This window comes from Manacus vitellinus, unplaced genomic scaffold, assembly GCF_001715985.3.
Source record: "Manacus vitellinus isolate BGI_N305 unplaced genomic scaffold, ASM171598v3 scaffold_21_pilon, whole genome shotgun sequence".
Lineage (NCBI taxonomy): Eukaryota > Metazoa > Chordata > Aves > Passeriformes > Pipridae > Manacus > Manacus vitellinus.
The window spans coordinates 9,202,971-9,230,070 of NW_021939546.1; the positions used below are offsets into that span (position 1 = coordinate 9,202,971).

The following is a 27,100-nucleotide window of genomic DNA, read 5'->3' on the forward strand; positions in this document are numbered from 1 at the left end:
TTCAGGAGGAGGAAAGAGAGTGGGATGCTTTACAGCTATCTCTGTGTGGGGTTTCTCATGCAGCACTTGAGTAATCACACTGCCTGTGCTACCAAGGTGAGCCATGTAAATAACATTTGTTTGGGTAGACCAGAGCCTCCCGTATTGAATGGCAGCAGGAGGAGGGGAGCTCTGCTTCTCCCCCACCTCCAGAGGTTCCTTAGCGGGGTTGAACTTTGTGCTTGGGCGGGAAACCGTCCCCCATGGAGAAGAAAATCCCAGGTAGGAGAAGCCCACAGGTGTCAGAGCTGCAGCTGCTTTCTCCCCCAGCAGCTCCCAGGTGATCACAGTGCTCGTTGCACTGTTGGCAGCACTCTGAGAACTCCGGAGTTCTCTTACCTTTAGGCACTGTGATGTGTTGAGAGGAGGAGACAGCACCCATGTGAAGCAGAAAGTCCCACTGACTTATGAAGTGTTGCTCTGTAGCTAAGTGGGGTGTCCGCCTTGGGCACAGAACACAACCTGGCTTTTCTGCTTTCACCGTGTGATTTGTGAGAGTGATTCATGGGACCTTAGCACGGTTGCTAAGATCAGGAAGAGGTTTGTTGATATTTAATCTGCTCCTGTCAGGCAGCAGGGTGGTATCTCCTCCTGAATTTAGCAGATGACAGCCTTGATGTGTCTGTGAGGCAGTTTGTAGATGATATTTGGAAGGGATAGCTTGTGAGTTAACACCTGTATTCATTCAGGAGAGTGAGTGGAGGGGCTGTAAAGGCAAATGAAGTGTAGTCTTAATACACTGTGAAATCTAATTCTCTGTGGCCAAAACCACTTGTATTTCAATGTAAATGAATAGCTACCTCCAGTCTGTATTTCAGTATAAATGAATAGCTACCTCCAATCTGTATTTCAGTATGAATGAATAGCTACCTCTAGGCTGGTGCTTCTTTTCTTTTTCTGTTTGTTTGTTGTTTTTTTTTTCTTTTATATATCAACTTTTCATTCCTTAGGAAGAACACAAACTAGTCCTGGACATGGCTTTGCAATACTCATGTCTATAGATGTCTTTCTCTCACACGCCCCAAAAATTCAGGTCTTCTCTGCAAAGCCAGTTTGGGATAGAAGTAGATCAAGGGCACTGGAAGTAGCCAGAAGTAATCAATGGAAGCAGAAAGGTGTTTCTGTAGTTGGGAGAAAAATACTTGCTGGTAAAAGGTTGGCGAAGAGAGAATTGTTCTCACAAAAACTCAGCAGGTCTCCTAAAAGCCCTGGCAATGTGCCCTTGTCTCCCTCGCTTTAATACCCTGTGACATGCTTTCTCTTCTCGTTTTCCGAGCTGCCCCTCTGGCACTGTCCATCTGGAGTGACAGGAACATGCTCTGTAATTGGCAGGGCTTTGTTGCTGTTGAGCAAGTGAAGAAATGGAAGATCAGCTGCTAATCTCAGCTGAGATCAGACAAACCCAGGAAGCTCCAGCTTCTGCAGCAGCATACCCGAGAGCAAAATCTGGATCAGGTGCTTTGTCTGAAGTTACATTGGAAAAGTGCGTCCAGAGATTATTTCACTTTCAAATTGTAACTATTGTGAGTTTTGAATAACAAGCTGGTGACTCCTGTGAACAAAAGAATTCGGAAAATCCTGTGCTGGTTATTGCAGCTTCCCACAGAACAGGATGAATGAGTTTGCAGTGGAGAAAGTACAGCTCCGTGTTGCCTTTAAAGGATTTAATTTTGTGTTGAAAACATGAAGCTGGAAGGAACAATGGTACCCTGGTAACTTGTGATCTTAATCTCTCTTACAAGATTGTAAAACTGTTTACCTTGGCAATATCAAGGTAATATAGCACATTCTTTCTGAGTTTCTTCTTTTCCCTTTTGTTATAACGGTGTGTTTGAAAACTCTCTGATGCTATATACTGCTATTGAACCTCTGCAATCCCTTCAGTAAAACAAAGATGCTACTTACAAGCATTTCAACTGTGCCTAGTTGATTTTTTTCCTTCACTTGTTCATTTTCTTTGTTTTAAGAATCCTGTTAACACCCGAGAATTCTGACCTAAGCCCAGTCTAACTGAGACACGATGTGAAGCCTGTGATTGAGTTTCTGTTTTCATTAGATAATTTCATTAGTTGTATTTCCATCCATTGCTCCTGAAAACTGAGAATGATGTCTGAGAAATGGCTTTTCAGTAACCACATGGATGTAGAGGTGGTGACAACTCTGCCTCTCCAGAGTGTAGTTATAGTTCTTAGAGCATCCTGTGTACTAAAATCTGCATTACCATGCTATGAACTTGTCAAACATTCAGATTATGGTCACAAAATGGAAAAGCTTCAAGAGGAGGATGATGCTGCATGTTAGAAACATATGTCACAAGGCATCAAATCCTGACCTGAGTCTCTTGGACACAAACAGAGAATGAACTAAATGCACCTTTTACTTTGAATGTGTTAAGTTTTACCAGGTTTCTTCACGACTCTGTGAGTGCTGAATTTGGCCAAACCCTCTGGAAATGACAGAAGAAACTCTACTCAAAGATGTAAAAATCAACCAAACAAAAACCCCAGTGACAAAAAGAACCCCAACCCACCAGCAGAAGCAGAAGTCTATGATTACCAAATAATCATAACTGAAGAGTTTTCCTTCTCTATTTAAAATATAATTTGTGAAGTGGGCACAAGTCCTAGACCCAGTGAGATCAACAAGAGTTCTTTGGTCTTATTGAGTATGACAAGGATAATACCACTTTATCATCTGTAGTTTCTAATGTTCTGTGGGAATTGCAAGCATCCAAGCTTGAAGGAGAGACTTCCTGAAGACCTGGTCCTGCTGGCCTCTGTCAGAGCTGAAGAGACCTGACCCTGCCCAAAGAAGCTCCTTGTTCTGCCTTTTCTGAAACAAGCCTTGTAACTTCCTGGGATGATCACTGTACTTAACCCGTCATCTTGCCTTTCCAATGGTTCATGATAAGCCAACCCTCCCATCATCTTTTTCTGCTGGTCTTTTGGTTTATTTCAGTTTGTCCCTTTTTAGGGAGGTGTCTCACCTCACCATGAGGTCTATTTCTAGTATCATCCCTCCTGTTTTCTTTCATGGGCACAGAGATGAACCTCTTTGTTTGCCAGATGCACCTTTAATACCTGTTGTTTTTCTTCTTTTCACACAAAAAACCTCTTCCAGTTCTGAAGAGCAGACAATTGGACATATCACTGAAGCAAGTGTGGGTGAGAGGTGGTTCCTGCAGCTCCTGTCAATAAGCTGGTTTGAAAGATGGGGCATATGTGGAGGTCATTTATGTTTACATCTCATTTCAAGAGCTAGACTGCAGCTAGTCTGTTCACTAATTAAAAGGAAGTAAACATGTACCAGAATGTTGCCTGTTCTTATCTGAGAGTTTTTATATAACATTTGCTGTCTGTTGATTCCTAATGAATGCAGGGCTGATTTGATTTGATACCATTAGTGATGTGGTAGGACACTTTGAGATTAGAACAGTGTTTATTCTTTATATCATCTAATACTTATTGTCTGACTGTTTGACTCCAGGAAGAGTACATACCACGGATGAAATTTTGCAGCATATTTATTTATGCCCTGCTTTATCAGGATAATTGGAACTCGGAAATTTTCAGTCGCTAAGCATAAGGAAGGCTGGCACAAAGCACTGTTTAACTGTGGCAAAACCTCCTTGTTGAGGATTGGATCTTAGGATTCCCTTCTCTCAGCTGCAGGAGTTGGCAGGAGATGAGCTCTGATGTTACCACATGGCCTGCCAAGAGGGCCTGGCTAAGGTTGTCCAAGATTTATGGGAGCTTTCAGCTTGTCCTGGTATGACAGGGATGAAGTCTTCAGCTTTCCCTTCAGGCTCCTAGCAAAAGAACACATATTATTCTGGCTTTCATAATTTTTCAACTGGCTCAGAAGATAAAAAAGAAAACCTTTGGTAAAGGGAAATTACTTCCCTTTGGTGTATGGGATGGAGAAAGTAGATCTGGGTGCTGTGTGAAGAGAGAAGGGGTTTTTTTCCTTTCAGTTCTTTGTATTAATTTTATTAACGCTTTCAATGGGGATACATTTTGTTCTCTGGACTCCGTTCTTCTGAGAATGGTGTTTGTGGTATGAGTATAGCAGTGAAAGAGGAACTGTTCCCTGCAGGACCAGAAATCATTCTGTTCTGCAGATACTGTCACTCGCTGCCTGGATCTTGGGATAAAGCATTAGGGTAATCTGCAGACAGCCAACACCAAAGCTTCCCCTGCTGCTCTACAGTTTCTGAAATTGGGTTGAATTATAATTCTTTGATGTTGGAGTAAGGTAAAATAGCAATAGGCAGAAAGCACAATTCATTTAATTGTAGTTTCACAGTGTTTTGAAGCAGTTATGCTGTTGCTGAAGTCATACCCTCTTTTGTGAAAGTGTCTTTAGCTCATTGGCAGACCTAATTCCACTCACTTATGCCTTGTGCTTTGCTCCAAAGTTTGTTTTTCCACCCTTTCAGTCAAGAGATGTGATTTGTACTGGGCTGGGACCAAGAAAAAAGTCCTAAGAGCCTTCTTTTTATCTCTGTCACAGTAAATAACTTGTATTCCTCAAAACATCAACTTGTTACACCTTCTGCAGACAAATCACATAGATACACGTGAAAGCAGGGGAGCTCAGTCTGCCCAGAGGTTTGTTCTTGCTAAGGAAGCTGCTTTCATTTGATAAATATTTCAGCATGTGTTTTTCCCAATGTAACATGACAAATTCACTGCTAAGCTGGGAACTGTTTGTAGAAATGTGACGGTAATGGAGTGTAGAATTGCCCTTTGCTGAACTGAGCCGGTGGTCCAGAGAGCCTGTTGTCAATTTTCTGCTGGCAGAGGGCCTGAGTGATTTGGGAAGCAGCATAATGCATGAACCTGTGCTTGGATTGTGCCTGATACTGTGATTGCTTCAATTACAGATTTGTTGATAGGCCTTTGCTTGCTTTGGGTGATGCTGTGCAGTTTCCCTACTTTATGAAGCTATATTAATATAAAATTGCTAGAATATAATGAAGACTAATGCCACCCATATTTTTGTTGATCTGTGCAGCATCACCCATGTTTAGTGTTCTGTACAAATATGATCTCATGCTGTTCCTGTTGCACACAGGATTTTTATTAGCTTTAAATAAGACAGTTTGGAGTTGTCATTAACAGCTCTTTTTACAGCCTTCTTTCCTTGGGCTGAGGTCTGTGTTTCAAGAAACAGATTACGTGGAAAAATGCTGTGTCTTCTTTTCCTCTTATCTGAAAATTTAGTCTGATTTGAGAGGAGTCAGGACCTCTGCCTATGCAGGATTCTTCACTGAGGTCATTTGATGCAGGCAGGACCTTACAATTCAGGACTTATTTTATATATCAAAGTTCAATCACCAAGTGGCATCTCCCCAAATCTGGGCTGAACTGAGTGGTCCTAGTAAGTACAAGCAGTAGGCTGTGCTTGGGAGCCTGACCAAAGTCCCACTGGGTGGTGAATGGCAGGGGACAGGTGACCCTGGAGGCATTTTAGAATGCCAGTAACACATTTTCTTCAGCTGGAAAATCTGCTGTGATTTTCTTCTATCTTTCTTAAAAAGGTAGATATGAAGATGTGCTCTTCATCAGAAAGATTTGAGCCACTTAGGCCCTGGATGTGTCCACTGGCCAGAGGCAGTTGGTGGCCTAGACAGAGCAGGGAGGTGTTGTGGTAATGAAGTGATTAGTGAAAATAAAACAGTAAAATTACCAAACAGCAAAACATCTCACACCTATGTCAAGGAGCATTTGCTCGGGATTCTCTTTCCAAATGGAAAGGAGGAGTCATCACCACAGAGGTGGGTGAACTTAAAACAGTGTGGAAAAGGACCTCACACCTTGAAAGGCATCTGCTGTAACCACGTCAGCCCCGAGGGCACCCTAGAACTGCTTTCTGAGCTGCCTCAGGAGCCCTCTGCAGCTGCTGCTCAATGAAATTTTGAGTTTAACATCTGGTCTGTGTGGTTATAATAGAAAACACTACGGGAAATGGTAGAAGATTATTTTCTTTTTCTTGTGCTATTACTGAGCATCATCATGCGGGTACTCTTGTGGCTGACAAAGCCTGTATTTTAAGATGCTTAGGACTACTCCAAAATAGCTGTTCTTTAGCTGAAAGTCTTCCTTTATATTCTCAGCAGAAATGTGAGTTTATTTGGAGAGTTTCAAATTCCATTTGATTTTTTTAAAATGTTTTTTGTGAATTTAAACAACCCCCCCTTCATGTCACTAGTGTTTCAGATCTATTTATTAAATTGCTTTTCAAAGTATATGCACATTTCTGTCAAATAAAAACATATGAGATAGAGGAATCTGTTATTGCAAATTCCAGCATTTAGAAAATGTATTTCAAACTCCACTGAAGTGAGTACTTTTTTCTTTCCCTTTTTATTTACCTTCTGATTTACAAGGTTCAAATTGTTCTTGGGTTTTGTTGTCTTTTAGCTTTCATTCTACCTTCTTGACTTCTAGAACCTTCAATGTCTTTATATTTTTGTTTAATGCTCACCTGAATTCAGCAGTGGGGGTTTTCTCCTAATTTGGGAGGTAGTAAATTGAAAATTGCCTCGTCAGCTCTTCACTTCCACCAAATCTTGTAAAATTACACATTAGGATTGTAAAGACCTTAAAAGAATATTATATTTTACTTTTATTGGCATGTTGTTCTTAATATAAATTAAGCTTGGTTATTTTATTTTTGTCTAGCTGCTGCCCTTCAATTTAAAGTACATTTTCTTGCCTCACGGTCGTAATTCAATTTGGTATTTTAATCTCAAAGATATCGTAAACAGCTTCCCAGAATTTCTGAGCACTTTGTCTTAGAATTGACCCCCTTGACATAATATCTCTAGGGGGGTTTTGTGAAGTATGAGGCTCAGATTTAGCCCTAATCCACTACTAAATAAGCTGAAATCTTCCCTTGATTAGAACCAGCCCTAGGAGGGATGTTCCTAGCAGAGCACCAAGTTTTTTTTACCATCAGGATTTCCAACAGCTCTTCCAGGAACGAAGTCATTGATTTTCTTAAACACCGAAATATTTGCTTTGTAAATGAGTTTAAGTGAAGGTCTTGCCCAGAGCCGGGGGCCGGTCGGGGTACCACCACCGGGTACCATCAGTGGGTACCATCAGTGGGTACCACCACCGGGTACCATCAGTGGGTACCATCAGTGGGTACCACCGCCGGGAGCCGCCGCGATGCCCATCCTGGAGCAGAGCTGGCTCCGCGAACAGCCCCTCTCGCTGCCTGGCTCTCTCGCCGGTTACCATGACATTTGATCACCCAGAAACAGGCTCCGGGAAGTCTGTCTGAGTCTTGTTCGGCTGCTCTCAGAGCAGGGACTTGCTCCGTTTTGCCTGCGTGCCTTGGAGAGGGGGAGGGAGGGCGGGAGCACCGCGATGCTGATTCCCTTCACCTGCCCTTGTTCCTTTCCAGATCAAAGAACCAGACTACCGAATTCAAACAGATTTGAGCCGCAGATCACTTAACTTCCTCCTCGCAGATTGTGCGCTTGTTCTTTTGGCAGCTGATTCATAATGTATTGAGATTTCCCTTCCTCCTGTACATCTCTGGGGTGAGCAGAGTGCTGCTGCGACCCACGCGGTGGGAGCTGCACCGAAGCACGTCAATCCACTGCCCTGCAGGACCATTTAGGATGTCCGCGGTGGTGCATTCACAGGAGCCTGGTGCTGCTTCTGAAGTGCTCTGGCTGTGATTAATTTATCTGCTTCTCAACAGCAGCTAATTAATAATGCTTATAGTGACTAACATCACTCAGACATCTGTGTGTTGTACAGCTGTTCTTACAGTCCTGATTAACAGAATTAAAGGATATACGTGGGACAACTCAAAAGATCTAGCCAAAGCAGCAGTATATTCTATGATAATAATGCATTCAGTGCCCAGAAAGCTTCTTATTCTAGGATCTCAGCCTCTTAACATTTTCTTTAATGATTTGGGTTTTTTTTAAACATGTCATTGATGGTTTTATCACTTTTGCCCACAGTGCATAGGCTTTCAAATGCATCATATACCTTTTGAACTTTGTTCACTGTTTATTTGCAGCTAAAGAAATGGAAGTTGAGGTAGGTATGTGGTGTGGATGCTACATATTTTTACTACTGCCATTTCTTTATTTTTCTATCAAGGTAACTGGATCAGGAAGAATCAAAAATATAAGACTGACCTCATATTAATTCCAAGTAATGAAAAATAATACTTTTCAAGACTTAGAATTTAGGAAATATGCATGATGTACTTAATCTTTGTGTGTACCTCTTAATGTGATTTCAGCTTTGCAGGCACTGGCTTTTAAATACTCTAACAGAAAAACTCAACCTACAAAGAGATGAGAAGAGCAGATAATGTTTATAAGCAAGCAGCCCTATTCCAGTCCTCCTTACTCTCTGACAGATCAGGAAGGGCAACTGCTGCTAATCTTCCCTACAATCTCAAGGCACCTGGGAAAATGGAAATAATATTTTTAACATCTTAGCAGGTCGTGAGCAGTGGTGTCAATCACAGTACCTTGGCCCTATTCCAGTGTGGGAATTGCATTCTGCTGAGCAAATGCAGCCTGTTGCGTTTTCAGTGGTTCACTTTTTGTTTTACATGGTGTGGATTTGCTGAGAAAAGTTAAAAGAGCTGGTGCTCCCCTACCACCAGAAATGTTTTAATGGTGGATTAACCTTTCCTCCTTGTCCATCAGCTTCATTTACAAAAGTACTTTGAGAGGGAAGTGCGGTGCCTCACCTTGAAGGGACACTCAGCCACTGAGTTACAGGGAACAACTTCAAAAGTGTGTGTGTTGGGCGTGACCAAGGCCTCTGATGACTGACCAGACACTGGTGAGCTCTTGTAGACTCTGCATGTTTTAAAAGTCTCTTTTCAAAAAATTTCTCTCTCTCTGGTGGGAGCAGTTAGCGTGGCAATGTTAGAGAAAAGAGGGAGGTAGAACCTTCTGTACAGGGTAAGTAAAATAGGATAGGGAAAGTGAAGTTTCTGCAACTGGTAGTACTGAAGTTGTCCAAGGCTACTGGTTTTACAGCTTTTAAAGAGTAGAAGTGAAAACAGCCATAATGTGGGAATGTTTGAAAAGCACTTTGCAAGGATAGAGCCTTTTATCAAAAAAGACAGGGTTTTTCACATCAGAAATGCTTTCTGACATGTTGTTTAAATGAAACTGGCTCTCAAGGTAGCAAAATATGTCTGAGAAGGTTCCAGTGACTCTTGGGCAATGGGAGAACTCAATAACGAGAGAAAAAAAACCCCGCATGCTTAATGTGATCTGTTGAACTGGAGCATTTTAATTAGAGCTGAGTTCTGAAGGAACCAGGTGTTATTTTGCTCCTGGCAGCAATTGAAACTTCACAGGTTTTTCATGACATCACATCTTTTCCATGTCTTAACCAGTGACTCATCTTGCTTGCCTGTTTGTTCCTATTTCTAGCTGCCAGCAGGAACACTAAGCTCCATGTTAACATTCTCTTATTAATGACACATCCTAGTCTGTCCAAGGTGACTCTCTCTTGTGGTACCTGGTGGGTGGGTTGTTTTTTTCCCCTTCCTCTTTCTCAAGGTGACTTTTGTTTATCTGATCCTTGGTGGCTTCCACTCAAAAATCTACTTTTTCAAAGGAAATGTGTATGTGGGAATGTAACATCCGGGAACTTCGATGGCAGAATAGATCCCTTCTGTGCTCAGCACTGGGGAAACATCCAGCTAAGGAAGGCTCAGTCCCAGATGTCTGAAATGCATGTCCTGACAGGAGAGTAGTGGGATGGGACATACCAGCCACGTTGCAGCAGACATCAGTAACAGTGACCAAAACAACTAGATTTGCTGGAGGTCATGAGACTTTTAACATTTCATATTGCAACAGTTCTGAAAGGTAAGGAAAGGCTGCTTTGAGCAGCCAGTTCAGTCCAGTGAGGAAGGCAGAACAAGGCAGCAGTGGAAAGGACTGCACGAGCAGTTGGAGAGATGGGAACAGAGTGGGGTGGAATGGAGTTATTGATGGCACAGTGGCACCCTCACTGTTCACAGCAGAGACACCAGCACAGCGCCACGGGAGTACAGATGTTTCTCATCCGTGCTGAAGGGAAAGTGAACAGGTCTTGGATGTAAAGGGCTCGAGTGTTACTGAGCCCCAGATAGAGGAAAAACAGCCCTCTGCCTTCAGGATGTGCCTCTATTTCTTGTTTTTTCGGGTTATCTGTCAGGTAGAGAACAGTAGCTGAGGTGGCCAGTCTTGCTGAGAACTGAGCTGTGTTTGCAGGGAGTCAGATGTTCCCTGACACTTTGATGTCTAACAACTTGTTGCCTCCATAACTACGGGGCTGGGAAGTGGATTATCCTATCTCCAAGGCTGACCGAACTCCAAACAAGGTAAAAAAGGTGCAAAAACCTATAGCGTAGGTGTTACAATGTGACACTGAACAGCAGGGAAGAAGAAACTCCTTCACAACTGATGAAGCCCCAGATTGTGCTGGGTGCTGGTTATTGGGGTGAATGTGACCTCTGTTCTGACTCTGAGCAGCCTAAGTGATGGTGCTAAGTACGTGCATCTTGTAAATGTTGCCAACTAGCTGGACTGTAAGCAACTCTTACTCTTGAGTATTATTCCTCTTTAAAAAAAAACCAAACCCCATGAAAATCAAACCATAATCCTTTAAAAAATTGGAAAGGTTTATTTCTTTAGAGGCTATTTGTCACTTACACTGCTAGAAAAGTCATGGTGCTAAGGGGATTAAATTCAGTACAGATTAGATGTTTCAGTGACATTTTATTTGGAACAAAGAACTTCTAGCTGGAAATCTTCACTAGAAGAAGGATGGTTCAGAATCATGGATTCTGATTTTTCAGACCTGCAGCAAAGGGCATCTGTCATAATTTAAAAACTCAAATATGTTTTCTGTGTAAGTACCTTGCAGTTTCTGCTGAGACAGCCAAGTAAATTTAAGAAAAGCTGGTTGTGCTTCTATTGTAAATGTTTATGTGATGGATCTCGTGACTGGAGGGCATCTGCACACAATGCTAATACATTTAGGTCTTTTTCTCCTCTGAATAAACACTGAATTTTGATTGCTCATTAATGCGAAACCTTCAAATTTCTGTTTCGAGCTCCCAACTAATGGTCTTGTGGGTGTTTTTAATTGTTTGTATCAAAGACAGGCACACACAATAGCTACAGAAGAACAGAGCTGTTAGCATACTGGTGTAAATATACCTCACAGAGACGCTTCTGTGCTTGGTTACAGCCAAGCTCTCTGATTCCTCATCAGGGACAGCCTAGCAGGCTTCTGGATGCTGAAGGCTCAGGCTCTTCTTCTCAGGCATTTGGCTAGGCTCTTAATTAGTGCTACATCACCTCTCTGCTGATCCCTGCCTGTGCCTCATCTACTTGTCTTCTGATGAGTTTGTGGTCTACCTGGAAATCTTGCAAACAACTTGGTGGGGGGGAGGAGGGCAGCAATCTCTGTCAGTTATTTTCTCCTTCGTTGGATAAACAACTTGAATGTGAAAACCTGAAATGCCTAATTAGCTAAGGTTTGTGGTGGTTTAGATTGAGGTAAGGACAATTATTGTAAATGCTGAAGAAAGTGAGTTCAGATTTTGCAGTTTATTTTATTTTATTTCAGTCAAGGCGTCTGTGAGGGGGTTGCTCATGGTGTGAGTCGAGAAAATTAAGCCAATTTATCGCTGTCTAAAGCTAATGTAACCTGAGGAAAAAAGTAATTTCAGGGTGATATAACAACAATTCAAATGCATTTGGAGAAATGCAACTACAAGCCTGTAAGGGGAGATGACATGCTCTGTACCTGTACAGTCAAACAGAGCGAGGAAGGCATCAGTGACTCACGTGGAGATGAATCACATCTCTGCATTCTGCCACATGGCTACCAGGGCAAGGTTATCAATAAACTTTACGTACCATGAAACATAGGATGCCTTTCCCTCACAACACACTCCCTTTGATAACCTGAGGAGGCAGGCACCTAAGTGTATGAATATGCAAATTACCTTTCTAATGAGTTAAGTGCACTGTCCACCAGAGAACAGGTTATCACCATGTAAATGCATGTAGCCCTTTGGGGTTCTGTACCTCCTGCAGCCCCATCTCTCACTGTTGTATAAACTGGGGCCCTGCCCCCCACACAGGGGGGTCACAGGCAGAAAACTGCAATCAACAAACCAGACTTGCTAAATTCCAGAGCTTTCAGGCAATAATTTGCCTTTATCTCAGATGAGTCCAATTCCTCACTGAGCTGAGGCACTGAGATGGTATCAGGACAGGTTTTGGAAGTCACCCTCAGCATCCCTTGGGGCTGCTTCCCAGGACAACCTGGACATATGTCCCCAGAGCTAAGTCCTTGCTCTGAGCCATTGTCAAATTTAATTTCTTTCCGAATTATTCCACATGTAGCCAGACAATATGTCTTGCAGTCACTTACTGCCCAGTCACAGCCTCATGCCCTAAGCCAAAATGAGCACTAGTTAAACACAGAGGAGAAAATACTAGGTGAGATCTGGGAGAGAGAAGAACTTGGGAATGCAGGTGTAAAACAACAATGGTGTGGGCATGAGAAGTGAAGAAGCCAGACTTCCTATGGATTTGTTTGGTTTTGTTGGTTACAGAATCTGTGAAGTTACTAATATTGATTTAGGGCTTTCTCCTAACGAGGCACAAAGAGAGCCTTTCTCCTGCTGGTATCGGAAAAAGATCATTGCACTTAAGCTTTCTTCCCAGCTAAGGTATGCTTAAGATCTCTCTTCACCTTACCAGCTATTTTTTGTGACATGTGTAAGGAACATCTGAAAGCATTTCCCCTCAGTTAAATTTGATCAAAAGTGCACGTGTGGACACTGATGATTTAATAAGCCTCATGTCTTTATAAAATCAGGCTAGAATAAAGCAACTATTATGTCTCTCTGAATAAAAGAACAACACTATTGTTGCTGAGACCTTCCTGCTTGAAGAAGTATAGGTAGGATCTAGTTGTCATGGCTGTTCAGCAGCCAAGTCAGGATGTGCTGTCAGGGACTACAAGAGTGGTGGATTTATCACTGGCAGGAGAGGAAAAGGTCACTCAGGCTGCAAGGTGTAGTTCACCTTGTTCTGGTACCTCTTGTCAGGAGGGAACAGGAAAACTCTTTCTCAGGCAGTGTATGATGCTTCATCATGATCAGCCAGTGGACTAGCCCCTCTTGAAATAAATGCACAAGTTTAAAGGAAAAAATTCCTTCTTTTTCCTGAGAATTGGAGAAATGGCAAGATACATGCTGCATAGTCTCTCCACTGGGAAATGCACAGTGTGTTACAGCTACGGATGTTCTCACAGTAGTGCAATAGGCAGAGCCTTTTAAGCAAGCTGTCAGGAGTTTATTTACAAGCGCTCTCCTCCTACAGAGAGGCTCTGTGATATTCTGGTGCAGAACAGCAGGTGATCCCAGACTGACTGGCATGTGTTCTGGCAGGGCCAACACTGCCTTGCATGCAGCAAAAACAAAGCTGCATATATGGGAACAATGGGCAAGATGATTTTAAAGATGAGTAGTTTCCCACCCACTGTCTCCTGGGGTTGTGGTGATGTGCTGTGTCTGATCTCTGTACTCCTGCAAGAGTGCTCTACATGGATTTATTTTACTCTTCCAAGTAGTTACATGGTTAATAAGTCCTTTAGGGTCTTTTTCTCCAGAGAAGAGAACTTTAATCACATTTTAAACCAGTGGCAGGAAATGCTTTCTTCAGTGTGGGTTTTGGGAGACTAAAGGACTGCTCATTTCAGAACTGCTAAACCAGCACGGTAACTAGCAGTCAATACCTCATGCTGAGCACGTGCTTTGAAGGCAAGGCCTTTTGCCTCCCTGCAGCTGTTCACAGAGCTGCCATTTGCCAAAAAATGGATGAAATGTCTTTGTTCAACTGATAGATATCTCCTGAATGAGAGATATGTTCAGCCTGCGACTTCTCTCCTTTTTCCAGAGGGAATGGACTGACTGCAGAACTGCTGATTTGGAGTAGAAATATCCCTCAGTTTAAAAGCAGGCAAAATGTGAAGAATAAATGTTATTGGCATTCAACAGATGGTGGTTGACATGTTTTCTAGCTGTCATGAGTCTTTCAGAATTCTTCTGTTGTATATGCCAGAGTTTCACCTTTGTGCTGCCGGGCTGAACACAGAAATGACGAACACAGAAATGACAAACACAAGTAGAGGTACTCTGCAGGGCTCTATAGGTAAAGAGAATTAAGCTGAACCAGCAGGAGAGGATTAGTAACTCTCAAATTAATACGTGCACCTCAGACATTGTGATTGGGATATTCCACATTAAATTAACTTTATATAGTAAAGTTCATTGCATCAGGACTTTAATCATTATCTCTAACCTGAGGTAAGAACTGAGTCAGCCCTGGCATCTCTCTCAAGGACATTTCCCTGACCGTGGCACTGAATTGCAACACGTAAATGTCTTTTGCCTCTGCTTTGAGGTGTCAGCTTTCAGTGAACTCTTGTAAGGTTTTATTATTGCATTGAGGTAGAGGCAGAGAAGAGCAATTAAAGAGTCGGCATCTTTGGTATTTTTTTTAACACTACATATGTCAAAATGCATTTAACAAATCATGGTTGATGCAAAAGCCTAATTAATGCTAAAATGTAAGTAGAGTTCATTTCAGTTGGGAGCAAATGAGAATTTTAAAATGTATAACAAAAAGTGGTTGCCTTAGTTTAGATACAGGACCTAATTACAACTCCTGCTTCTGAGAACTGAAGTCTTAAAGCCTAAATATTCCTTTTTGTTCCAGGACACAGCTGGACAAGAAAGATACAGGACCATCACTACTGCCTACTACCGAGGAGCCATGGGCTTTGTGCTCATGTATGATATCACCAGTGAAGACTCCTTCAATGCAGTGCAGGACTGGTACGAAATACTGATTTTGTTGGGTTTGTTTGGGTTTTGCTCAATCCTCTCCTCACAATTGTTTGTTGAGAACATGAGACATCCCACCGTCTATAATGCTTTGCATCACCATGTTTTTCCTCTTCATCTAAACTCTAAACTTTCCTTCAAAAAAGTTCTTTAGCTTCACTTTAATAAAAACGTTATAATTCAAATATTGTAGCATACTATAGAACTTGTTGCTTTTAAAAGTTTAAATTTATTATAAAGAAATTAATCCTTTAATGCATTATTTGGGCTTATGAGGTTTCTGGCTATGCTGCTAAAACAATTCAGTTTAACAGTGGTTGTTCTTTTCAAATCTCAGGGATCTGGGGAAAGGCTGCATTTATCCTCAGAAGCAGTAGCCCTGTGAGTCCCCTCAATAATTTCTGCTTGTAACCCGGTTGCTGTGTATTGCAGATAAGTGGTCAGGGTGCAAAAAAAGGCAGTGCAGCGGTTAATGGGATCTCCCAAGTCTGATGGAATTGCACTGATCTGGGTGACCTGTTGGGAGAATTTGACGTGCTGGCTTTGGCTCTGGTTCTGAGCATCCAGCTCAGCCTGGCTGTCTGTTGAACACTTATTCTGTACCCTCTAATCTAGGCTGTAACTCAAAAGCTGCAACCATGTGGTTTGTTGTTTATAATAATTTCAACCCGTCTCAGTACCATGAACCAGGCTGCAGAAGGTGAACTGCAGAAACATCCTAAGCTGTACTGCAGCACCTGGTGATAGAGGAATAATTTTTTTCCTTGTTAGAAACACAAACCCAAAGGTTTTGCCAAAACCAGTTTCCTCTATGTGGCACACACTCCACCAAGCTCAGATGAAGCTTCTTCTGCAAGTGTGTGCATGGGGATGTTTTCCATAGGATTGCAGGTATGTGAGCTAGGGCTATCTTTCACTAAACTATGAATGTTTTCAGCTTGGTTCCCTGAAACAAGATATATATGACCACACAGCTCATCTACCTGTCTGAATGTTGGTTCTGCTCTAGTAAGTTTTACTTATCAGTTTTAACTTAGCAAAAAAACCCCCAGATCTCAATCTTTGACCTGCTACTATTTTGAAGTTTGTGCAGGTGAAGTTTAACCTGAAGGTTTGTATTGGAAGTGGTCTAAGGTCTGTTCCATCACAGGCACTGATGCAAGAGTAAGAATTGGGAAAGGTCAGTTTTGTCAATTTGACTTCACGTCTTCCAGTGCCACGGGAGCTGCAGGAATATCTTTGCTAAGAGCACCTTGTCAGCCAAAGGACAGAGGTGAACCATCGGTGTATTTTCACTCTGTGTGTCAGGAATCTTTGTAACCAGTTTTAAGATTCTGAGCACAAACTATGTTGTGGGGAGGATAAAATCGACACATTTCTTTCCTTCCTGAAGCTGGTCCACTAGAGAGGAGATGAGGGCTGTAGCAAAGCCAGCAACGCTGGGCCAGCAGAGTCCTCTAGTGGCCATGCAGCTGAGAGATGGTTTTTTCCAGCCTGCAAAATTGCTTTCTAAACTTCAGAAGGCACAAGAAATGGAAACAAAAGCTTTTGTCTGATGCTGGTGCTGCTATACCAGCCTCTGCCATTTTCTAGCATAGCAAATAGGTAGGATTTTTGGTGGGTTTTTTTCTCCCACCATGCTGCATGATATAGTTATGCGTAAAAAACCCAATTACACTGGATCTGGTCTTCAGTCAGGAACTGTATTCTTCCTGGAAAATTAAGATATCTCCTCCTTGAGCTCCTTTAGCTCAGAGCCTTTGTCTTTGGTTCGTTGGTACATGACTGTTTTAACAGCCTCCTGATCGGGCCTCACCTGCCCACAAGGGAAATGAGAATATCTCTTCCAGTCTGCCATATGATTTCTCCCTTGGGAGATCATTTTACCTCACCCTTCTTATGGGTAGATGTCCTAAAGAGGATCCTGGTTTGCTTTGTGTCACTCATACTTCTCCTAAACCAAGTGAAGTCACCCTTTCTCCTGAATGAGGAGGATTGTGGCTGTATATCAGTATTTAGACAAGCTCTCCAGGTAGTATATGAATGTGAAGTAGAGTATTTCTTTCATTCACATCAATCACATCAATTAATTATGATTTTCTTAAAGCTGCTGAGAAAGATACACAATTTAAATGTATTTGGGAATACCTGGAACATGACTTGTTTTTCTGTTCACTGGAAAAAGTAAAACATGTATGAGAAGCCTTAAAATATTAAGCCTGAGTGATTTTCCTTACTGCAGTGTGGCAAGAGTTCAGTCAGATTATTTTACAGGAAAAAGAATAAATGGGCAAATGCAAAGATAGGGTTTACCTGATATTTGAAAAGAAGTAATTATTTTGTTTGAATATAAGATGTATTTCCTGTAGGGTGAGTAAAAGGGTTAAATTAGCTTTCCTGGCTTTCAGCTCAGTTTCTAGAATTTTTTTTAGTAGTCTCCTTTGGTAGCTGTTATTTGACATTGGGTTGATAGTTTTGTGTGTAGATAAATCAGTGGTTTATACCTCATTTGAAACTGTACTGGAACTACAATATATTCAGTATTTGAAAATGTAAAGTAAATAGAAAATATTATGCAAGCTCTGCTTTGGACAATCTAGACAATTTCATAGAAGGAAAATAAAAATTGGTAAAATTTAACTTAGATATAAGTGACAGCTGGGTTCACAAATCATCAGCGTTATTTGTCTTTAAAGCTGATCTCTAAATTGGGTTGTTGATACCTCCTGTTGTAACTGTGAACCTGAGACTATTTTTCTTCTAAGTTCACATGTGAAGCACAGAAAATGTGTTTTATTGTTAATTTGGGGAATTCAGCACAAACAAAGCACAGCATTTTTATTTTGTCACAGAAATACCTTTCTCCCAGTGTGTATATTGGGCTCACCCTGATAGCTGTTGAAACATCTCAATTGCACGAGCCTTGTTGTTGAGTAATTTGTCTTTCCAAAAGTTTCTGGAAATTTGCTGCCATTTTTTGTAATGGCATCAGGGTTTCCTTTAGATGTTCTTCATAACTTTTTTTGGTTGGTTGATCTTTATGCCTGATAAGAGTAAATATTGGTGTTCTGTAAGAGGTTTTTCTCTAGCTTGTACAAAACAAGAAGGACATGTTTCTGTGGGGGATCCTTCATGCAGTTTGCTTCTTTTTGATAAGTAATTCTGTTTAAATAGTTGAGATTTGGCAGTGTGTCCCCATCCAATGCCAGAGGCTGAAATGTATCCAGAGGTTGAACTGGGAGTCAGAAGAAGAGCCTGCTTATAGGTGTTTTAAATTGAACCTGGGAAGACTTTATTTCTCTCCATTGCTTATGGAGACTGGGGAGATTTCATGTTCCTGGGCTTTTGGCTCATTTCTGCAGTCACCCCCTTCTGTGATGAGCCTTGAGAAACCCCAGAATCCCACATAAGCTCATCACAGACTCATATTAGCTCCCATGGGGCTTGTCTACCTGGAGTCACTCAAAAGGGTGAAACTGGAGGAGCCAAAATTGGGGTTGGAGAGAGTGCCTTTCCAGGAGGGCACTAGGAAGAGGAAAAAATTTCATTGCACGGAGACTTTGTTTATTTTTGGGTGTTGCACTAAGGGTCTGGGCTTGTGCAGTGGGCTTGGGTCAGGTTTATGTTTTCCAGTGCAATCCAAACAGGCTGCTCCTTCTTCAAGGCAAGTTGCACAGTGAAATGACCCCCTTTTCCATAGTTATCTGTGAAGTAACACCACTGGCTTCTTTCCATGGAAAAGGCAAGTAAGCAACTCAAACTAATTAAAAATTGTCATTAGTAGATCAGAGCTGGAGGCTCCTGCTAATTCAAAGAAGAAGGAATCAAGTGCTTTATTGTTAAGGGAGTTCAAGCAAACTTAAACAGAAGTAAAAATCTGAGAGGACTCCTGGCTCTCCTAGAAAATGGCAGGGTTGCCTGAAAGTGCAGTGTCCAGTTTGGTTTGGTGGTTAATAGGGACAAAGAGTGGAAGGTGATTTAGGGACTGGAGGAGGGCTGGAGCTGGGAAGGAGTGTATTGCTTCTGGCAGAGCAGCCTAATTACCTTTGGGAAGGAGAGAATCAGAAAAGATAGAGCTGACTTGGGGAAGATCAAATAGGTTGTGCTGGTCTGAAAAACTGGATGAAAGTGAACGCCCCCAAGCTAATACTGTTCTGCTGCTGGCCCTGGGGCACCTCCCCGAGGATGGTGGGAGAGGACTGGCCCTCAGGATAAACAGGAGGAAAATCTTCAGTTTCATCATGGAAAAACTATAAAGAGACCAACTTGGGATCCGCAGTGAGCTCCACTAGAGTCTCTAAGTTCACCTGAGTGCTCCTTCCTAAGCCCCCTCTGCCACTGAAGTTAGCGTTGGTCCTGTACTTGCTGTCTGTCGTTGCATCTGCTGTTCCCTGCCTTAAGTATCACTTCATCCTGCTGGGTTCAAATATTAGCTCACAGAGCCTTGCCTTGATCTCATATCTTCCTGATTTGGTACCTTTCTGTTTCTCTTTAGCAATTATTTCCATGTTTCTATGCAATTTTCAGCCTCCATGAACCCCTTTTCCTGTTCAAGCAAAGATGACTTGATCTTTCCACCTGTATTTATGGTGTTCCTAAAACTCTACAGCAAATGTGCTGCAGCAAATGAGCATCTTTTTTTGTCTGCTCTAAATTATTGTTGTTTTGTCTTTTATAAGAAGTTGTAAATCCAGCATGAAGTGTGCATCTATTGTATGACTCTCTCTATGGGACAATTATCCTGAAGAGCTATAATTGATTGCCATTCCTCTGACAGAAGACAGCAGAAGGAGAATAAGCTTTTTTGTCCCTAGATTTCAAAAATTCTTCAGTTCAGCTTTTTATCTGGATCTCATGATCTTTTAACACTTGCAAAGTCTTAACAAGAAACTTTATTGTCACACCAAATTAAGGAGCAGTAAAACAGAATGGTGCTGTGAACTACAGAGTCTGCATCCTTCCTTTATGTGTAAGCCAGGTCATTAATGGTACTTGTTTTTATATTTAATATATGATTATTTTGGCACAGCTGATGGAATGTGACAGTCTTTTCTGACCTGCTGCAGGGCCACACAAATCAAGACTTACTCCTGGGACAATGCACAAGTGATCCTGGTTGGAAACAAATGTGACATGGAGGATGACAGGATTGTTCCTGTGGAGAAGGGGAAACACCTGGCAGATCAACTCGGTACGTGGAAAGCTTTTCTTTCTGTCTCTTTTTCCCTCTACTACCTTATACCGTGTTCCTTTTAGTTTGTACAATAAAAAGTCCCGTCAGGAGTAATACTTTAATAATGGTCTCACAACTAAGAAGTGTAATATATTCCAGATCCATATTTTACTTGCTTCATGCTCAGTAGGCCAAGATGTGCTTGGTAGAATACTTGTAGTGTTGCTGTATCTGTAAAGGTAATGTCTGAGGATGGAAGGAAGATAAAGTTTGTCTGAACAGAAAAGGTTTTATTAGCTCAGCAGAATGAAAAGAGAAAAGGTTTTCATAAACACAATTCTGTCTCCAGGTCTCCAAGTCCCGTGTACTCATTGCAAATCAATGCAAACATTGATTTTTGTTGAAGAATTTATTTTTTTAATTAAACAGTGAAAAAAAAAGGAGTTTATACATGAGGACTGTAGAATTGAGTAAAACATATTTTAAAAATGTACTAGGCTTCTTTATCTAAGTAAGGAAATGACATTATGTTGTTGATGTGGGATAGAAAAAGAGGAAATTGGGATTGCAATGAAAATTTCAGAATGAACAGCAAAATAAGCTTATATTAGTTTATCATGTATTTATCTATCATTTTTAATTATCCATTATAGCATATATGATATTTTTAATATGGAATCAGGGCTTTGTGTTAAGATTTAACTATACTGCTATCTTCTGTTAAAGAATTCAAAGTAGCAAGTAAATCCTGTTTAAAAAATTAATTTAAATTTTAACAAAAAGATGGTCACTGTTACAAAGAGTTAAGAGCAATCAGGTTATTTTTTCATGTTTCATGTAAAAAAAAAAGGCATGTCTGCAAAATCCTGCAGGTTTAGAGCTTTCCAGTGTAAATTCTACATATGGCAAGCACAAAGGGGTCCCATTCAGTGACTTGAGCCTTGAGGCACTGCCATCATTAAAAAAACAATGAGCAAATATCAAACTAAACTCATCAGTATTGTTATTGTAATAATACATCTTTACATGTAGGACTATCAAAGCAAACAGAGACATGGTTAGTTTACAAAATCAGTTATGGGCTCTTTTTTACCCATCAGAAGTTAATTTGCTTTTGAAAATATTACTGTGAATAAACTTGGCTCCTGGCTTGCAGACTCTCAAAAACGTTGTGCGTGCAAGTGTGTCCACATATTTTGCAGGAATAATTACACTGTTAGTAGTTGAATATTTGTCCAGACCAACGTAACACCAAATAGAAAGTTTTATTTGAACTCTCACTCCAATTTGGACATCTAATGTTTTTTTTCTCACCTCAAAATTCCTCTGTTTGTTGGATTACAAACTTGGCATCTAGAATCTGAATCCTTTATGTATGGGACACTTCAAACCACACACACACACATAGAGTTACCATAGCAACTGAATCCGTCAGTAGGAAACTGTTTTGCTGAAGAATCCCCAGTTCTGCCCCTGACCTGTCCTCTTGTCTGTCCAGCTCACCCTGGACAAACACACCCCAGTGCAGAGCAACCCAAAAGCTAGTGAATCCTTTGGGAAGTGCTGTCCCAGCCCTGCTCTTCTATAGCCTCCCAAAATACTAAACACTTTTTAAAAGGGCTGAAAAATAGATCTGATTTTATCAGTCAGTTTTTCCTTATAGCAACTACGTTAATGTGTGCAGCATTATCTGAAATTATTTTGTGTGTTAGCTGGGAGGAATCTCTTTAATTGGCTATCGACTGCTTAAACTGCTACAGTTCATCATAATGATTCACATAAAGGTTATCCTTCAGCATGTTGATCTAAATTTGTATAGTGACATTAACATCATTGAAATAATTCCCTAATCAGATTAAGGAATTGCTCCTGGCCTGATCATGAACTGAACCAAAAGAGATGTCAGTGTTGGACTGACTAATATCTAAGTGCAGTTCTCTGATTTCCTGTGCTTTTTATGTATATTTTTATTCACCATCAAAGACACAAGAGTGGCAGACAACACTCTGTGCAGGAGAGCCACCCCTGTTAATTAAGAGGCAAACAGCTCCACCATCACTTCACTGGTTGTCCCCTGAATTTTAAAAAGGGTTTGAATGGGGTGGATACCTACTTATCTCACACATCGAGGTGACTCAGCCTACCGGCAGTGGCAGACTAATCAGTTAAAACAAATTATCTTTCCCTTTGTTTGTGGCAGAGTCAAAGGAAATTGATGCAATGTGGAACATCCCCAAAATGCAGCACAACAGAATGTAGCTTATTGCAAAAGAAACTCTCCATGGTGCCTCAGCTCTTGCTGCTGGCAATTTAATAACCTGGTAGAACAGCAGCAACAGCCACTGTAAGCACTGGTTGGCCCTTGAGGCCCCTGGAGTTGGAAAGATAAGGAAATGCTTCACAGTTGAGCGCGTTCCTGCTGCTGGGGCAGGCTTTGGGCTGTCTGGGGGAGGCTGATTCGAGTGTCAGCAGGGAGCAGCAGGAAGAGCTGTCTGTGCCATCCCCTTCGTGGCATAACTCCAGCCTTGCTTGTTTGGTTTTTTTAATCAGAAAGGGTCAGTGTCTGAGGATCTGATCCGTGCTCATCACTGCAGTGAAGAGCCGGTGACTGGACACTGGAATTAAAGTTGGGTGTAGTTCAGTGGTGCTGAACCTCCTGTCAGGGCAGTGCTCTGTGCTGTGCAAGAATCAATCACCCTGAGGAGCTTTCCATCTAAACAGACAAAGAATGGGAAGAAACAAGACCCAAATCATGGAGCATTTTGCTCCTGAGTGCAGAGGTTGGTCAGCAGAAGGAATGAAACCACTATCTTCCTTCTCGTTCTGGCCTCTGCTCTTGCCAGATTGCAGTAGGGGTTGGTAGAGCCAGCCTGGCCCTGGGCAGGGGTGTGTGGAGCCTAGGAAGGTTCCTTACCCCTTGCTGGGGGTGGCATGTCACCAGCTGCAGCCCAGGGGACTTTCACTGATGAAAGGGGGAGAATCCGACTCCTTTATCCTGGGTTTATTCAGATCTGTATCATCTGCAGATATGCTTACCAGGGTGATAGTAAGGATCCATTTATCCCTTTGATAAATATCAGATAGCATCTCACTGATGCTTGATAAATTTTAGAAGAATTTCTGCTCACTATTCCGAGATTATGGGAATCAACAGAGCTTAAGAATTATGTAATGTCTCGTTTTCTTAAGGTGCATTCTGGAAAAAATGGTATTTTAAAAATCATCATCATCATCATCCTCAGCCTCTATTGATACTTTCTGCTCACTTTTTCCACAGGTTTTGACTATTTTGAAGCCAGTGCCAAGGAAAACATCAACGTGAGGCAGGTGTTTGAGCGTCTCGTGGATATAATCTGTGAAAAGATGTCGGAGAGTGTAGAATCAGACAATTCCAGGGGCACTTCTGGAAGGAGCATGAGACTCACAGATAACCCACCCCCTTCGCAGCAGAACTGCTCATGCTAGTGACCCTTCACTCTGAGAAATGTCCTTCTCCCTCCCTGACTAAATTTTACATTTTCATTTGTGGTGGTGCGTTATCATGTAGTCCAAAGGCAGAAGTCTCTGTTGTAGGAAACTGGTATGTTTGTTTAATGTGCTGAAGTGTCAATATTATGTATTTCCTCATCTAATAATTTAAAAATCTGAAAAACTATTGTAAGTGCACCTTGTGTGGATGTGAGTTACGCTGAAGAAAAATAATTGTTTGGTGTTTCAAATGTTATTTCCACGGAGAATGTTGCATTTTTAATTATGAATTCCTCTATTGCAGAGTTTTTTTGTCAAGAACAGTGGGAAGCACAAAAACCAATTAAGAGGGACCAGGTCTAAAAGAAAATGGGGGAAAATCTTTTATAAAGCAAGATTATACTTTTTTGTTAACATAAAGGCAAAAAAAAAAGAATCAATCCCCAGGTATTTTGAGAGTTGTCATTGCTGTCCTGGAGACATGGGCCTCAGTTTTCCTGTATGATGGAGCAGAAAGCAGAGCATGTCTGTCTGACAGTGTGAGGTCCTTCAGAGAGCAAAGAGCAAAGGGGGTGGATTTTGTGTCAAGTCTCTAAATAGAGGAAGAACACATGAAGGAATCAAGTCTTCCAGGCAGGGGAAGAGGAGGAGGCCTTGCAGCCATACCTGCATTACCCTGTGCTTTGGCTGGTGCTGGGTGAAGGAGTGAGAGCCCTTCTAGGGCTCCCCTTGCCTCCAGACTTCTCCCCCATCACTAGTAACAGCTCCCTAATCCTCTGTTTCTAGAATCCCAAGAGCTGACCGTCCTGCAGCCTTTCCCACGTCCTGTAATTTTACCTCTCCAGGTCTGATCTACTCTTATCAACTCCCTGCTGGTGGATTTGTTACAGGATGAAGGAAAGGAGGAATTGGCTGCTCCATGCTTAGTTGGAGGCAAAATCTGACTTGTAAGACTTGGAATAGCACTGTCTCAGAGCGATAAAAATACCAGGAGCCAAAATATGAGTCTTTATAGATATTAGTGCCAATATTATTAGATTTTCTCTCTGCATTTGTTGTTGATTTATTTTTTAAATTTTGTGATAGATGGATGTGTGTGTGGGGATAGTTATTCTGGTTTCAGATTCAAATGCCATTAAGTATAACTTTAAAAAAAGGAAGATTGATTAATAAAACATAACTGTGAATTAAAAATGACAAAAATATCCTGTTAAGAGTTATTCTACAAGTTTTTTGTTGCTTCATTCTTTGAAGGGAGGAAATATTTTTAAATTAAGTGGATATGGAGAGAAGTTTAAGGTGAAAATTCTGGAAAGTTTTATGGCTTTACCTTTGGCCTGTGAATTTCTCTGACTGAGGGGACTTCCCGACGTCAGGAACTGGAGTGGAGTACCTGCCCTCTGCACTGTAATGTGCTGGATCATGACACTAGCAAGTGCTTTTGTAATTTTGTTCTGTTCTATCTCAAAGTGTAATAGCTCTAAGAAAAAAAAGCACAAAATTCGGACAAAAATGCAACTACTTTGGGGTAGTTTGAGCTCATTGTGCTACAGGTTTCATCCCTCTGTTTGTGTGTTGCTTTTGGAAATTTTTTCTGTGATGTGTTTTGGGTGCGTGTGATTTAGTCCTGAACGTGTGATTTGTGCAGTGCTGGGATTGTGGTTGTTGTATCTAAACCCCTGAAACTGCAAAATAAAGAGAAATGAAGTCACTGGGTGTGGCCAGAGAGCTTGTGTCAGCTGCATCACTTGCGTTAGGCAATCCTGGGCATGTGTAAAGAAGAAATCCTTTTAATGCTTCAAACTACATTGATCTTGGTTGGCAGGGTGACGATTGACCCTGGCAATCTGGAATCACTGTATAGGTTTAAAGCAGAGTGAAGATTACAAGGATTATTTGGCCAATAAATGGGCAGTGCTGTGTTCTAATTGTAGAAGTAGCAGGATTTAGGGCAATTTAAATAACTAGCAAAAATAATAATAAAAAATTCACAGTAGGTAGCAATGATTTTGAGCTGTGCAGATATAACTGAGTGCCTTAGTGCAAATAATGACTTGTTAGCTCAGCAACTCAATGGTAGCAGAAAATGCATTCAGCAGAAAGAGAATTTCAATTCTTCTCTTTTACTTAGGTTTTTTTTCCCTACCAAAAAGGACCTTTCCCTGTCTTACCCAATATATAATTGTGTTTCACCATGTTCCAGTCAAGTCAGATGGGTTCTTTTAAAGAATACAAGTACATTCCATGCCCTTCAAGCTAGGATGGGCAGAATTGTTTTTCACAGGACAAACCAGCAAGTAGCTACATGGCAGTTTGAAAAGACAGGAATTCTATCCTGCTCTACATTGCATACATAGAAAAACCTAGTATTTGATGCAGAAATTCTGCAGAGTTTATTTCAAATAAGGAATCAAATCATCACAGGCAACTGACACATCTCTGCATTAATATGTGGTTTGTGTATCTCTTCATCTCACATTTGCTATGAAGGAATACAGGGAAAGCCTTTTGCCTTAAATGGCCTGCGTCTGATTTCAATATCAGCAGTGAGTCAGTAGGAATTGTTACTTGTATTAACTTGTAGGAGGTAATGGCAGAAGGTGAGACAGAGATTTGTCAGGGCAGGGGAGGTAACAGACCTGCTTGCACTGAACCAAAACCTGCACAAAAACCTGCTTGCACTGAAGACAAACACAAAATTTGTGGTGTGGTTTTGTATGGAGCCTTCCATTTGAATGGCAGTGGCCCAGGATAGCAAGTGTTGCTAGAACAGCATGGCTACAAGATAAAAACAGGTACTCAAATGTGAAAAGCAAGACGTGACTGCTCTTCACAAGCATCTCTTTAGCTTGTACGATACAGCGAGAAACATAGGAAAGCTTGGGGTTAGAGATGGGTCTTGGCTTCCATCTTGTGGAGGAATAAAGCTCTGAAGTATCAGGTAGGCATTCAGCTGGAATTATCACCCCTGTACCTCAGAGAGCCCTCATTTGTTGGCCTCTGACGCCTTTCCTTGGCGTTCTCCATCCCCCTGTGCAGCCAACACCGGCTCCCGCACGGGCACCGGGAAACCCGGTGTTACAGGGAAGCACAGCCGGGCAGGTGTGCAGTGGTACAGAAGGGCTCTGATAACTGCACTGGCAGCTTCCCCACAGGAACTCGGCAGTGTGTGCCAGGAGATCCAAGCCAAGAGGCAAAGCGGCACTGCCGTTGTCACTGGAGTTGGATGGAGGGTGAAGGGAAACGCGGAGAACTGGGAAACGCGGGGACCTGCTGAAGTGGTCACGTAAAGAATAGAGCTTTATTCTATTAAGCAGCCACGGGTGCAGACTTTAAGCTGTTCGGGATACACTTTAAAGGTATACATCGGGAACGCACAGCCCCGAGCATCTGCACCCGGCGCGCTCCGAGCCCAGCGCTGCCCCACACCCGGCCTGGGCCAGCTGATTGGTCCTGCCAGAGTGAGCGACAGCGGGGCGGACCAATCGGTGAAGGCAATGAGAG

At 41.8% G+C, this 27,100-nt stretch overlaps 1 protein-coding gene across 2 annotated transcripts in view; it reads left to right on the forward strand.

Moving 5' to 3' along the window:
- The window catches only part of RAB3B (RAB3B, member RAS oncogene family), a 47,742-nt gene extending 22,441 nt beyond the window's left edge, over positions 1-25,301 (forward strand). For both annotated transcript variants that reach the window (XM_018072362.2, XM_018072364.2), the window contains exons 3-5: positions 14,828-14,946; positions 20,022-20,146; positions 23,406-25,301. In XM_018072362.2, the coding sequence (XP_017927851.1) occupies positions 14,828-14,946; positions 20,022-20,146; positions 23,406-23,593 (432 nt within the window). In that variant the 3' untranslated portion in view covers positions 23,594-25,301. The remainder of the gene's footprint in view (positions 1-14,827; positions 14,947-20,021; positions 20,147-23,405) is intronic.
- The last annotated feature ends 1,799 nt before the right edge of the window (positions 25,302-27,100 follow it).